Source organism: Pongo abelii, chromosome 5 (assembly GCF_028885655.2).
Source record: "Pongo abelii isolate AG06213 chromosome 5, NHGRI_mPonAbe1-v2.0_pri, whole genome shotgun sequence".
Classification (NCBI taxonomy): domain Eukaryota; kingdom Metazoa; phylum Chordata; class Mammalia; order Primates; family Hominidae; genus Pongo; species Pongo abelii.
In genome coordinates this window covers 201,556-217,294 of record NC_071990.2, presented here as the reverse complement: position 1 = coordinate 217,294, position 15,739 = coordinate 201,556, and the positions used below count along the sequence as shown (strand labels likewise).

Genomic DNA, 15,739 nt, shown 5'->3' with positions numbered 1-15,739 from the left:
GGGACCTGCAGAGCAGCACGCAATTATGAGATGATGGGTGTTGGTGTCATATGTAATCCCGCAGTAAGACACGGTAGTGGGAAGTGACATTGGCTGACAGCTGGGTGACCCTGTAGACTGGGGCTGTTGCATGAAAACCTGTTTTCCTGCTGTGGCTACTGCCTCACACCCCAGGAGACACACACAAGTCTTCCTGGGGCCTGGCTGCTGCCTCCTGAGTGGGCCCCACAGGAGGCACATCCAGGGCTCGCTGGTCTGGCCCATGAAAACACGCAGAGGCACCGAGGACGGAGCCACCTGTGCCATACCAGGCATGCATGTTGCGTCAGGATAAGCATCGTCACACCCGAGGTGTTTCTGTGAGTGTCCCCTCACGCTCATCGGACTGCTGCAGAGGCTAGAAGCTCAGGAGTCAGACCTCTGGGAACCTGGCAAGGTGCCTTACCTCTCTCTGCTCCTCCTGTGGCCCCCACAGCCGCTCCCCTGAGCCGCTGCCGGGAGCTCCAAGGCATCAGAATCCACATAAAGTCTGCCACCTACAGTCAATCAGCCCATGAGTCCACTTGCCTTTAGACCAACCCAAACTCACCCTAGCAGAGTTAAATTTCCCTTTTCCTCCACCAGATCAGAGAAGGAAAATTTTACAAATTGACTTAAATTTCTCTTCAAGTCAGGTGATGCTCCTTCAGATTAAAAGCTGAAGACGGAATCAGAGTAACCGTATTCAATGCTGTGCAGCAGATATACACGGCGTGGCTGGCTGCATGTTCCTGTGCAAACACAACTCATTCCAGGCTAGCCAAATACGCAGCTCCTACTCTGTGCAGGCAATAACTCTCATGTCCAGATTTCTCTCACCTCACACTGATGGCCTATTTTTCTTTCTTGGAGACACGAAATCTCCTTTTGTAGCATTTGTTATAACGCCTTCTGGAGGAAAACAATAGCCTCCAAAATAAAACCAGGAGTAGGCTTCAATCTTGCCTTGGAATCCCTCACAGGCAGAAGGGCGCGTGCTGACTGCCCCTTGGCTAGGGAAGAATGCATCGCACATGACCTTAAACTTGGCTAAGTTGCCCTTTATTAACGAAAACAGAGCTTTCGGTCAATTCCACCACGGAGAACACAAACCAGAGATAAAACCCACACCAAGGGCTATTTCCCAAGCTGGGGAATTTGAGAACACACGGGCAGAGTTCACGCCACACAACTACACTGGGATCGTCCTTGGGGGGGCGTTCACAGGAGGCAATCACGAGCGCCAAGCCATCCACAAGGCAGTGCAGCAAGGCTCCTGGGACCCTCACAGGCATCCAAGAGAAGCACAGAAACCGTGACAGTAGTGGGGATAAGGGAAAAATATTTTCTCTTGCTAAAGAATATCCTTAGTTCTCAACATAAACATGACTACATATATTCAGCTTCAAATGAAAAACAAGTTTACAAATCACTACTGGATACTTAAAAATAAACTCTATGTTGCTTTTCTTTTTGGCAGCACCAGCCTAAACTCTGTGGGTTTGCAATATTTCAGAAACTTCAGGTACATTACAGTCTTCTGAGAAAGGCCCAGTACTTCAGAATTCCCGGGGCGGCTGTGAAGAAAGAACATTACTGGCAACAAATATTAAAACAACACTTCAAGAACTCCAAGAATACACTACGAGGTTCGTAAAGGTGCACATATTTAAGCATTCAAGCTAATATCCTAGGTCACTTTTCTGTTAACGTATTTATATTTATTTTTGGCTTAGGAAAAACATGTACTTTATTGGCAAATTGTTTTAGCTATAGATGGATGGATGATTCTACAGCCACATTCCCCTTTCCGGGTGTACATCCGGGGCCTGTGCACGTGTGTGGAATCAGGCAACTTTGTTTTTCCTGGTCCCCAAAAAGCTCACCTTTGACACACCCTCTATATGCACAGGAAAACTGCTCTTCTTATTCAGGGTCTCTTTTTGTGGTGGAATTCAGAGAAACTGGGTTGCAACATCTTTTTAGGGAGAGGTCGAGTATGTTTTTTCATTCAAGTGACTCTGCATGATTAAGGAATCTGAGTCGGTATAAAGGACTAGACCACTGAATTGCGTACAGCGTCCCAGGATGCCTGCAGCCCCAAAGTACAAACTGTAGATGCTCTCGTGGCCTGAATGTGGAATTTTACCCACCAGAAAGCATTACTGGAGCCCAAACTGGCAACTTTAAATAGCTCAATGATACTGGTACCTTCCCCTTTGGTTTCAAAAACAATCATGACCGAACATTTTCAACTGTGAGGCAAAGCTGACTTGCATACCAAAAAACACCTTTCCAAAAACATTCAATGAGGTAGCTCAGATCAATTATCAAACCCAAGTGAATACCAAGAAGCTTAATAAATGCTCAGGCATTTTAAAATGCAAATTGCTACAGTGCCTAATAAATGCTCTTTCTTCCCAATTCTTGCAGGTGCATGCAAACCTTGAGGAGGAGCCCCTGCAAAGTGAGGACAGCGAGAGGCTGGGAGTGAATGAAGCTGGCAACGAGCAGAGAGGGGGGAGCGCCCTGGGGCACCCAACTTAGGCTAAAGTGCGCCTGCCCACCACAGAGCTCAAGTGCAATCAGCTCCAGAGAACAAACATCAAGTAGAACTCAGGGCTCAATGGGCTGAAAAGTGGCCTTGACTCGAGGCGCTAGGGAACCCTCAGCCTGGTGCATTCACATTGAGATCGAGGCAATCTAAGATACTTCCCTTAAATGCTGAGTTGGTATAAAGTACTGGCCCACTGGACCAGCTCAGGGCAGTCTCTCACGTTTTCCAGGGCCCCAGAGCCACCCTCCCTCTAGAGGAGTCTGGCCCCTGCTGACCCCACCACACCACCCTGGGTGAGTTCTGGGAGAAGCCACGCTCCTAGCCACTCGTCCCCTGAGTTCTCACGGTCTGCTCACAGGCACAGACTGCTCTTTGCTGGGTAGCTTTTCGGAGTCCATGTGGAGTCCTGGACAAAGGGAAAGGCGGCCACACCAACCTGGGCAGCAATATGGATTCTGTGACTTCCAGCAGTAAGAAAGTGTTCACACACACACAAACATTCATGTGCACACACACACTTTCACAACGTACACACATGTACACACTTAGGTGCACATACCCTCACTCACACAGGCACATACATGCATCCATACACGTGCACTCACCCACACCCACGTGCACTCACCCACACCCACGTGCACTCACCCACACCCACGTGCACTCACACACACCCACGTGCACAGAGCAGTGCACAGCCACTGGGAAACATCCCCGGGGGCAGCAAGCTCAGGTGCAGCCAGGGTAGGGTGGGCAGAGTGCAGAGGCCTGGGGCAGGGCTGGGCAGTGTTGCTTGGGGGAAAGAGCCCTCGCCCCACCTCGCCCTGGCTATCTCCCTTTCCTGTCCTCAGCGGCCAACACCAACCGCAGCCCCGCCCAGCCGGGCACACTGAAGACAAGCGGTGGGAAGGAAGGCAGCAGGTCCCTTGCGTTAGGTCTCCGTCGTATAATTATCGTAGGCCAGCGGAGCCAGTGCCGGAAAACTGCTCCACCGCCTGGCGCCGGGCTGGGGCTCCATGCGCCCTTGCTCCTTATATTTACCCAGAATGTTTTTGGCTTCTTCTGCATCCTGCAAAGGGCTCTCTCCATATTCTTCCTTCAGCCACTGCCGATACTGGAGAGGATGGAAACAAATCCGAAACGTCACACACGTGCACATCTGCATCCACGTGGGCTTGCACCTGTGACTTCACCGCAGAGATGGTGCCACACATAACCAGGGAAACAAACAGCAGTGGGAAATCAGAGCTCTGTGGTTGGCCAGCCACGGTCAAGCAAGAGAAGGAACTGCTCCTTCAAGGTGCTGGCCTAGGGCATGAAAATAGGCCAGACCAAGGAAATGGTACGTCACCCAAAGGGAGAGAAACGAGCTAGTCGGGGGTACCAGGCACGAGGAAAACGACAAAGGGTAGGCGCCTGTGGCTTCAGTAGGTGCACGAGGGATCGTGACGACTTCTGAAGGGGTGCAGCTGGGCACCCTGGGAGCCGATGTCCTCTGTGGGCCTTTCAACTCCAAACGCCATGATGCTGGCTGTGTACGGAAAGACTGTGGGCACCATTCGGGGGCACCTGCCTGCATCTCTAATGTCCCCTAAGAACTGCTTACCTGATGGACCTCATGCTTCTCAAACTCCTGGAGCTGTCTCTGGAAGCCCACGTTGGGGTTGGCACAGGATCTCCCAGCACGCACGGTGTGCAGGGCATCCTCCCAGCCAAAGTCGGTCACGGTCATGATGTACGCGATCACCAGCGTCACGCTCCTGGAGACCCCGGCCAGGCTGCGGGGCCAAGAGAAGCACACATGTGAGGGCAGTTTCAGATCCCCAGGTCCATCGCCCAATCCATGTGGAACAGGGGATTCTAAGGACCTTGTTTAGAAAGTCTTCCTGCCTTGGATTATATGTGGACAGCAAGCTCACCACCAGGAAGCCACTCAGCACTCAGTGTACCAGCTTCCTCTGCTTCCCGGCACTAGAATCGCACGCTTTCTTCTGCTGTTTGAGCTTCATTTATTGGTTTTCTGTGGGCTGTGGCTCCAGATGCTCCCTTGCTCCCAAGCCCCTCCTCAGCTCTTTCCCATTTCCCCGGACAAACGACATAACTGAGGTACTCCAAGGAAACTTGAGGCTTCCAGGGCCTACGCGACAAACCCATTTATAACCTACATTTGTTTAGAATGCTTCATGTTCCTTAAAAGTCTAGTTTTCTTAGCTATATGAGGGCTAGATCTATAATTTTTAAAGCCCATGACGTAGAGAAGCCCTTCCCCAATCTTACTTTTGTACTCTTCCTGACATAAATATGCAGAGTACGGAGCAGGCACACTGTGTCCGCAGGGTGGGAGCAGGGCACCCTGCAGGCAGTAACGGTTAGGGTCAGTTACCTGGAGCAGGCTGAGTGAGACCCGTTTTACGTGTACATGCAAATGAGGGCAGTCACAGAAAGGCTGTGCTTCATCAGACTTAGAGAGTTCTAGCAACAGGTTAAGATGGGGAAGTTCAGCAAATGTCTCACTTTTAGAAAAGCCTATCTTTAGATGCACATAACTGTATGAAGTATTAATTCCTAGAATATCAGGCCTACACATATTCAAATATAAATAATAATTTTAAAACCCCACTCTCAAGTAGTGGCTCTTCACTAGGGCTTTAGATTAGAACTACTAGGAGAGATTTTAAAAGACAGATCCTCTGGGGCTGCAACCCTGGAGATTCACATTCACTGGGAGCCAGGAGAAGCCCAGGAGTAGGAGTTCCAGAATTCCGCTTTAATTGGCTCCAGCTGAACCCCCAAGGTACGTTAAAGCCAAACAGAAATCAACGTTAAAATCCTACCATTTGCATTTATTACACTTTCTACTCTTTAAAAAAGTGAGATGAAAAATCATCTGATTTCAAGAACTGTATGAAACTGCAGACACCATTCTAAAAACAACTCAACTATCTAGCATCCTCCCTGTCGTCCCTATCGGCCCTCAGAACACATTATAGTTTTCATAGGTGGCTTCTCTGGATGTCATGCACTGGGGTCCCTGGGTCCCCTCTGTCCTGGCAGGGCTGCTACCAACCTCAGCAGCAATATTCCCCAGGAGTTATCACTTCACAGTCCTAAAGAGCTTACAGTGCAAGAGTAACTGTTTTGGGGAACGTCAAAAGATTGTTAGGCTTTCAGTTAATTAATAACTTCATTCAAGACAGAGAGGGGACATGTCCGGCCTAGCACTTAGACAACAGAGCCTTGGCTCCAGAATTTTGGCTACTGGTTCCCTGAACAAATCAGCCATGCTATTAGCATGATTACGAGTGGTCATAAAAATGCCATCCCACTTTCACTAAGAACTCTCTATGTGCCAGGCACACTGCCAAGCGCTTCAGATGCATCATCCTCGGGTTAAGTGTGATACAGTAGCTTTCTTTTCACTGTGTGTGTGTGCGTGTGTGTGTGTCTAGCTACACAAAATATAGCAGGATGCAAACAGACAGCTGTCACTAAACTGGGTCATTTTGGTGTTACAGTAGCACGATACTGAAAATCCACATTTGCAATCAAGTCTCCTGAAGAAAAAACAACAGTGTCTTCAAAAAGCCACTGAGGTTTCAAGGATGAGCCTACAGAATCTGGGTCATCTGTAAGAGGCTGTTCTGATGAAATGCTGGAGGCAAGCCAGCGAATGGAAGTTTCTGTTGTCCAGTAACCTTCATGGTCCCTACAGAAATCCTAGCAGTGGAAATGGAAAAAAAACAAAAGCAAAACGAGTTAGGGTTCTCCTTCAACAGAAGGAAAGAGCGACTAACACACAGCACTGGACAAACGGAGCACGCGTTTGAAAACACACAGCGCTGGACAAACGGAGCACGCATTTGAGATTCAGGTTTACAGAAAACTATTAGGAGGTGAAACCATTACTCACACACGGAAAAACACTTGATAGGAAGCCAAGCTGACCAGAACATGCTAAAGCACTATTAAGCAAGAGACACACGTACCAGTGTACAAGGCAGCTCTCACCACGGAGCCGGCACTCGTGAATGAATTTAATACTTTCTTTGAAATGTCTTGTCCTGGGAAAAGAAAAAAAGAGAAATGACATCTCTCTACTTTACTCAATATATGATGAAAAGAAAATTCTACCTGACGCTTCTTTCTTAAAATGTGAGTTGATTTTTTTGTATAATTGACACATAATTCTACATATTTATGGGCTACAGTGTGACACTTCAAAGCATGTATACATTGTATAATAATCAAATCAGGGTAATTACCTGATAAATGCTTAATCACTTTAAACATTTATCACTTTGTAGTGATAACATTCAAAAGCTTCTCTTGTAGCTATCTTGAAACATATACTACATTATTATTTGCTATAATCAAATAATCCACCAGGTAATGGAAACCAGAACATGGCTGGGTGTGGTGGCTCATGCCTGTAATCCCAGCAATTTGGGAGGCCGACGCAGGCGGATCACTTGAGGTCAGGAGCTTGAGACCAGCCTGGCCGACATGGTGAAACCCTGTCTCTACTAAAAATACAAAAATTAGCTGGGTGTGGTGGCGCACACCTGTAATCCCAGCTACCAGGGAGGCTGAGGCAGGAGAATTTCTTGAACCCAGGAGGCAGAGATTACAGTGAGCCGAGATCACATGACTGCACTCCAGCCTGGGCAACAGAGGAAAAAAAAAAAAAAAAAGAAAGAAACCAGAATTTATTCTTCCTGTGGCTTACTGAAAGCTCTCCCAGTCCCATACCATCAAAACTGGTCATACTGTCTGTGGCTGGAGCTGTCTCAGCCTTAGAATCCATTATTTACAATGCTGAGGTCTAGGGAAGGCTGTGGGTTGTCTGGAATTTTTGGAATTTCTCTGTAAGAAATCCCTGAAACACACAGTTACCACAGACTGGGGTTGAGGGAAGTTCCGGACAGCCGCCCCTCCATGTTCAATCTGAGCCCCTCAATGCCCCAGCAGCACACAGGAACCCTCACACCAGCTGTGGATGGCACAGGCCACCGTGACACAGGTGAGGAAGGTGTCCATGTCGTGTGGGCTTTCCAAGTCCTAAAAGCTAATTTACTCCTGGCAATCTGGAAAATCTAAAAGCATTCTCTCAAACTGGTCTCCCCGGACTTTGGCAGTCCTGTCTGCAGCTCAGTGGAGAGCTGTGGGGAAATGGAAATTCTGGCTCCAATCCCTCTTTGCCATTTACTGGACCATGTGGCCCAGGACAAGCCATTTATCTTCTCAGTTATAAAGTGGGGCTGGTATCTCACAGGGCAGATGAGGTAATACATGCCAATATGCTCTGCAAACTCTTAAATTCCTAAATGGACTGAATGCGGTGGCACACACCTATCATCCTAGCACTTGAAGAGGCTGAGGTGGGCAGATCACTTGAGCTCAGGAATTTGAGACCAGCCTGGGCAAAATGTCGAAACTCATCTCTACAGAAAATACCAAAAAAAAATTAGCTGGGTGTGGTGGTGCACGCCTGTAGTCCCGGCTACTTGGGAGGCCGAGGTGGGAGGATCTCGAGTCCAGGAGGTTAAGGCTGCAGTGAGCCGAGATCATGCCACCGCACTCCAGCCTGAGCGACAGAGCGAGACCGTCTCAATAAATAAATAAATAAATAAATAATAGAACTAAGTTCTAAATGACGACGCGTGCCTTAATCCTTTCTTCTTCTAACTCTCAGTTTTTCAGACTGCCCTTTTCTCTTGTCACTCATTCAGCCCCTAATCGTTCAGGGAGTGCCTGGTTGCACGGCCTTGTGCCAAGTCCCTGAGGCACGAAGCCAGGCAGGACTCGAGCCCCACTTTGGTGCGCTCCCAACCAGCACGTGTGTCCCCTGCCACTCAGACCTCATTCTGGACTGGTTTGTGGGTTAAGTGCAGACACCTCAGGGGATGGATAGCAAGTGCACCTCTCCAATGTCTTCTACCTTTGAAAGGCTTATAAAGCAGCAAAAGTTGCCCATGGACTAAACTGACTTCTCTTTAAACACTGACTCAGTACTGACAATTTGCCAGGGACTCTGATAAACTATAAGACATTCAGAATGCCAGGGCACATAAATGTAATAAGAATGAGAAATTCAGGCACGGCCTAACAAACTCACCCAGGTACTGACTGCAGAAGAAACTCAGTGGCCTCTCGGTAGGTGCTCAGTGAGATAAGGACAGCCAGGGAGCAGCAGCAACTGTCCATGTGCATGCATGCACACGCAAACATGCACACACATGTTCTGCAACAACTGCAAGGGTCACCACAAGTGCAAATCCCTAGGGGACCAAATCAAGGGCTCTGGACTCTGACCTGACATCTCTAACTAGCACATCTGCTTTTGTCAACTTTCCCAGGGATAACTGCTCCCAGATGTAAATAAAAACAGACCAGAGTGGGCAATGCAGGCAGGGGCAGCGTCTTGGCACCCTTGGGGGGCCACAGCAGCGTGAGCAGCCTGGGGGACCAAGGAGAGTGCCGTCCAGCTGCACCCCTGCAGCCAGCCAGTCAGCTGCCCCAGCCTGCGCACTGGCCTGTCTACTGCGGCCTGCAAGGAGGGCAGGCACCCGGTGTAAACCACCAGGCAAGTTGCAGACCAGCAGTCTGGAGCCACTTCTGGGCCAGATGAGTTGGCTCAAGGTTTTAAACATTGTTGAACTAGTTGCTGATATCAGGTAGCATGAATTTGGCCATGAGTAGCAGAATACCGTGTTTGACTGACACATGGCATTCTAAGGGAGAGAGACACTTGGCAGCAGGTGGTGCAGCTCTGAGCATGGCACTCGCTCCCAGCTCCATGGCCGGAGGCCAGGGGCAGAGACAGATCACTTTCCTCTCTTCGGGAAGGGAAAGGTTTTCCAGAAGTCCCTACCCATGGCCTTTCCATTGCTTCAACATGGACAGAGCTGCAGGAAGAGAGGATGTCCTTCCCAAACAAAATCAGTGCAGCTGACATGTCTTGTCCAGTTCCATTACCTCCAGGCCAGCAGACTTCTCTGCCAACCGCAGACGGCTAGTTGTGCTGAAGGTGTGGGGAGCTCCCAGCTGGCTACCCAGCTCTTTGCTGGGGGCCAGGCTCCTGTCCAACAAGGCGCCCTTCGTGCCCCACTCTGCTGTATACTTGGCTTCACGGCCTAGCTGGAACGGGTGTCTGCTCTGGAGTCTCCTTCAGCACTGATACCTTAGATTTCGGGATTACAGCAAGAATCCTTTCTTGCCTGCTGTGTACCAAGCCACCTTATTACATCTGGGTGCAGGTATTCTGCTACTCATGGCCAAATTCATGCTACCTGATATCAGCAACTAGTTCAACAATGTTTAAAACCTTGAGCCAACTCATCTGGCCCAGAAGTGGCTCCAGACTGCTGGTCTGCAACTTGCCTGGTGGTTTACACCGGGTGCCTGCCCTCCTTGCAGGCCACAGTAGACAGGCCAGTGCCTGTCAGCAGGCCAGTGCCAGCTGACAGGGGTGCAGCCGGACGGCACCCTCCTTGGTCCCCCAGGCTGCTCACGCTGCTGTGGCCCCCCAAGGGTGCCAAGACACTGTCCCTGCCTGCAGTGCCCGCGCTGGTCTGTTCTGTGTGGGTCTCTTTCTGGTCAGAAAGAGCCGTGTCTGTACGCAGAACAGCCAAAAAAGCAAAAGCAAAATCTAGAAATGAATGACGACCGCCTGAGTAAATGAAAAACCACAGAGCACGTCAGAACACACTGCAAAGACCACACAGCAACATGAAAGTTAGCAGGTGCCCCTCTGAGTGGGGACAGGATTGGGGTCCCATTCAGTTCTATGAACCTCACCAAGGTCTTGTAAAGATGACAACTGAATCCCTTCACTGAAACCTTGGAGTGGGGACCACTTCTTATATCTGGCTTTGACATCTGCACGTCCCCAACCACAGACAAAATGAAACTGGGCTTCTTACATATTGTGGGGTTGAATCTGGGTTCAAGAGTCAGCCTTGCCACATCTCAAAATACAAGAGGGGAGTGTGCTCAGCCTGGCACCATCCAAACCCACCCGTGCCCCGGGAGCTGAGTGGGCGTGTGAAGGAGCTGAGGAGGTTATGGAGAGGTGACCCCACTCTGCACCACCACCCCCCGGTAGCTCTTTCCATCTGTAGTAAGAGTTAAGTCCAGTAGAGCCCACAGGACATAGCTCCTATCCACCACTATGTTGGGGGCCCGGGCTGCGGAGCCCTCGTGCAGGCATCATGATAGGGCCATTCGCGGTGCCACCCCAGGAGCCGGAAGGATGCCAATGACGCAGCGGCTCAGAGCCCCACAGCGCAACTTGACTCACGGACACAATTCGGCACAAGGCCAAGCCAGAGAGATATTCCTAGAAATGCCTTTCCCAAGAAAAGCCCAGAGGCAGGCGAGCACACTGCCACTTTGGTGCAGGACTGTGTGTGGGGGTGTTATTTCCAGGGAAGCTGATGACAGAAGCCCCAACTCTGGTCATTAAACTCCCTCCTCCACAGTGGGAAATACCCACACTCCTGGTCCTTCTATTGCTCAACTGCAGTTAGAAGCAGAAGCGCGAGTCTGAAGCACTATCCTACCGCAAGCTGTTTCGATGAACACAAGTTCCCTGTTCCTGCTCTCCGTTTCATCAGCAGTTCACCTTTACGTCCATGCACAGCCGTGTGGAATAGGCTCGGTCCACAGAGAGCCAGCGAATGCTGCACAAGGAAGCACGGACCGGACCACGCTTGTGTTAGAAACTCACCAAACAGTGCCTGGGGCTATCATGCCCACTCCTGCCCGCAGTCCTTGCAGCAGGGGCACCTCCAGGGAGAGGGGACTTGCAAACAGCCCAGCCACCCGCAGCTGTCTCCCTCCCTCGTCATAGACCAGCACCCTCTGCCTGGGTCCCTTCCTTTCTGCATCAAAGGCCAAGAGCCAGTGCCCAGATGGGCTCTACTGACCTTCAGAGAGTCTAAGAAAAGATGGTGGGTGAGCCTGTCAATCACACTACACGGTGTTCACTTTTGAGGCTGAACAACTACTTCTCACTCCAGGACTGCACGATTTGGAGGCCTCAATCCCCACTGTAGGATCTAAGACTTTGCCTGTTGGAGTGGGAGCCCAGAGATCTGGCTGAGCACCTTGAATGGCAGCTGGTCCCACCCTAAAAGCCCACGGTGCCAGACCACGCTGTAACAGCAGCAAAGGCCACAGGAACTCAGGGCTCCTCCTTCCTTCAAATGATAAAAAAGTGTATGTGCAAATGAAAGCAAAGGACAAATCCACAAAAGGCAAACATCCTTATATATAAAAAATCTATATTTTTATACATTGCGTATGTAAATATGTATGTTTTTGCTTAGAAAAAAATGTTTTTGTTTGTTTGTTTTCTAATAGCAAATGAGTAGAGTATTCTGTCTGGGTCCAGGCCCTGGTGGTTTCATAACAGAGAGCTGCTTCCTCTTCGGGCAGAATCTGTCCACGGCCCCCCACCCACAGGCCCTGCCCCAGCACGCTTTCCAGCTGGAAGGCTGATGGTGAAGCCCCCACTCCACCCAGAGGTACATGGGAAGAACGTTCCTCACCAGACAGACATGGTGGAGCTGCTCTACCAGTGCACAGCATTACACACAAAACCAGCCCACGTTTGTATCAGTGATTCCCCAACTCTGATATTTCACGCACTGTCAACATTCAAAATAAAATTGGGGGATGCATATATTGTACTTTTCATTTTGCCAGATAAGGTCTTTTTAAAAGCAAACTAAAACAAAGGGCCTCTCTACCACTTAACTACAACATCATTTCCCAGAAGAATATTTCAACAACAAAAAAGACATAATCTAAGACTAAACGATAGTTCTTTAAGTTGAATAAATGAAGTCTTATGGAAAACTGAATGCCACTTTCAGCTCTCATTTTCTCCTTGAGCAGGAGAACATCACTATGGGCTGGCAGAGCCCTCAGGAACTGTCTGGAAGCAGGACCACAGTAGTCCAAGGGCCCATCTAGCTCTAATCTTGCAAAAGTGCTCCTTTATAATAAAATAAAAGAAAAACGTAAATGAGAGAAAAAGAGAGTTGAAAGTACAGAAGGTGTCAGTTAAAGAAAACATAGACAAAAAGACAGGCAGATAGAATAAGGCAAGGACGTTTTACCGATGTTTTCAGTATAGGCTCTCTGCATTGCTAAAGCTTCTTCTCCCCACAAAAACCTCAAGAAATTTACAGACCTGCTAGATTCTAAAACCACTGAATGTCACGAAGGCGCTACTGCAATGATGCAACCTACTGACTCCATAGCCTGGCAGAGATCAAATGCCTTTGGAATTCACAGAAAAAGAAAAAAAATCTATAATTACTTGCTTCATGATGTCAAAGTACAAAATGCCAATGTAATATATATTAAAACAAGATGAGTAAATATAAGTTAATATGCATCCAACCATTCACTTTCAAAATATATTAATACTCTTTACTTGAATAGACAGAAAATATAATCATATTTCCAGAAATGCTTAGTGTTCATAAAAAACACTTTCACTTATATCATCTAACCTAATACTACAAAAAACCCTGTGAGATAGGCATTTTACAGATGAGAGAAGAGAGGTTAAAATGACTTTTCTAAGAAATCCCAGAGAGAAAGCAAAAGCAAATAAGTATTTCCAAAGCCCTTAATTCACTAACCCATACCACGCTGGCCACTTGGGGAACACGCAGTGTGTGCATTTGATACAAACTCTAGGATGCCTCTAATTATGACAAAATCATGCAAAACATACCACAATAGGTCTGTGGGGTTACTACAACTCTGAGAACTTGAACTTTTACATTCCCTGACTTGGCAAGGCTAGCTGGTTGGGGAACTGAGCTGAAATTCTAACATGTTAATGTTATCTCAAACCAGGTTTCTGCATTTTAAGTTCCTGGAAGATCAGAGAGGGAGATTTGAGAGGATATAGGCCAAGACAGAAAACTGACCTTTCTGGGCAGTTTGCAGCAACTGAATGTCAAGTGACAACAGCTAGTCTCAAAGGTCACACATCTCTTACTAAGCATAACTAGCCAGAATTCCTGTTAGCGCAGGGATTTGTGGGGAAAAATTTAAGATATAAGAGTGTTAAATTACATCAGAGCTGGCATTCATTTTTAAAATCTGTACTTAAGTTTAAAACAATGAGCAACATAGTTTTCCAGAATTTATTTTATCATTGAATAGAGAAACTCTGAAGCACCAAGAATTTTTTAAGTAGCTAAAGAGCTACTATTTCAAATTGTTTAGGTCCTGCAGAACACATTTTCCAAGTGACAGGTAAGACTTCTTTTGCTTTTGTTAACTAGAGAAATACGAATATTTGTCGTCTGACCATCCTCATTGGTTGATGATACAGAAAGCAAAAGCTGATTGTCAGCACCTGATACTTGGTAATAAACACCTTAATAAATACCCTGAGAGAGGTAGGTGTTCTGCCTGCCAACTTGAGGGGAATCATTTGATTACATGGTGAAAATACGCTCACACTATGCTTTCCAGTAGAACACTTGTAACAGGTAAAAAGAAACTCAAGCTATTTCATCACCTGCGTCTTAACAAACTGAGTCACTCCAAAGTTCCGAACTCAGCTCCACCATTTCCACATAACTTTAGTACAGCAAGCAATATTTAAAGTCATGGACACATGTGTGTCGAAGCCTTACTTATTCACAAGATTTGCTGTTACTAATGGATTAAAAATAAACGTTTCCCCAAAAAAATCACACAAGAGCATGACTCCCAACAGCAGAGTATCCACCTTTCTCCGCCTTTTCATGAGCTACGGTTCTGACTTCCTTTTCCAGCTGAAACAGAAGTCTTACTGTCATAGCTTCAACTGGAGAGTGCAGCATGGCACATCCTCCACACATAAGCCCCAGACACGGCACTACCACACCTACCTAACCCCTAAGCCCACCTACGTTTATAGTTTGCCTTTGTAACTCTTTCTTTGTCATCCAGATACATCAAAGGCCAAGAGCCAGTCATCCAGCCAAAGAAAGAGTTACAAAAGCAAACCATAAACTTAACAGGACCTCTTTACATATTTGGGATAGGAGATAACTAATTAAAAGGGTAGGAGGAGGTGGGGGGGTGAAAAATTGCTTAAAGAGTAAAACATTCACTATTCGGGTGATGGATGCACTAAAAGTCCAGACTTTGCCATTAAGCCTTATATCTATGTAACAAAATCGCACCTGCACCCCCTAAATCTATACGTATTTTAAAAAGAAAAAGTATGGGCTAGTCCTTCAGCACCAAAGATGACTGGAATTAGGCAGGTTTTGACAGATGATCTGAACTGACCCACGAGACCTGGAACTCAGAGAAGAAGCTAGCATATCTCTGTCTCCCCTGTCCCTCCACGTCAGCACGTCTCTCAAGTAACTGAAGCAGGCTTCCTGGGCACCAAAACTTGTTATTGCAACTACCTTTTCTGTAACTCTCAAGATACATTAATATACGCTGAGTAAAAACAGACTCATTTTCACAAGTGCTCAGAGTTCACAGAGAACACCTTCACAGACATGACCTTGCCTCCAATAACCCAGAGGGCAGGCATTTTCAGATAGGAGAATGGAGGTGTAGATGGGTTAAAATGACCTGCCCAAGGTAGGTGTAACTGGCTTTACAGTTGAGATTTTCTAACATCTACGCCTACTGCTTACTTGTCTATAGTGCAAGGGGCCACTCCACGCTTAAATCAGGTCACTGTCACAGACAAAGATGGCACTCAGCTCCTAGCAAAGCTGAGAAGCATCGGGGACAGCTCAAGGACAGGCAGCCACCTGCACTGACAGCAGATGTCCAGAGCCCAGAGTGGGTCACATCTGAGTTTTTCTTCTAAAGAATCAAACTGCCAATCAGGTACTGACAAGTTCAACAGCATGTCAGAATCTCGGTTTGAGATAAGAGCAAAGCAACCATTCTAAAAATAGCCACCAAAACATGGGCAGCAGGTTGCTATGGTCTTCAGAGAAAGGCAGTGGTTCACTTCCTTCCGTGGCACCATGCCTTCCAACCACTTCTGTTTCTTGACACGACTAGTAACCAAGGAAGTTCTCTAATGCTGCTTCTCCTCCTTCCAGGCCTAGAGCTACTCTGTTTTCCGAGGAAAATCCCTCCTCCACCATCCTCGATCTTAAAGGTTCACCTTTCTGTGAA

The 15,739-nt window shown here is 47.7% G+C and overlaps 1 protein-coding gene across 9 annotated transcripts in view; it reads right to left on the bottom strand.

The window, feature by feature from the left end:
- Window positions 1–1,058: 1,058 nt before the first annotated feature.
- Window positions 1,059–15,739, bottom strand: part of DUSP22 (dual specificity phosphatase 22) — a 55,721-nt gene continuing 41,040 nt past the window's right edge. For 4 of the 9 annotated variants that reach the window (XM_009241385.4, XM_063725306.1, XM_054557120.2 and 1 more), the window contains 3 exons: window positions 6,559–6,633; window positions 4,179–4,350; window positions 1,059–3,686 (listed from right to left, as the gene is read on the bottom strand). In XM_009241385.4, the coding sequence (XP_009239660.3) occupies window positions 3,504–3,686; window positions 4,179–4,350; window positions 6,559–6,633 (430 nt within the window). In that variant the 3' untranslated portion in view covers window positions 1,059–3,503. Of the gene's footprint in view, window positions 3,760–4,178; window positions 4,351–6,558; window positions 6,634–15,739 lie in introns of all 9 variants that reach the window. The other 5 variants (XM_002816339.5, XM_063725307.1, XM_063725304.1 and 2 more) reach the window with 4 other exon arrangements.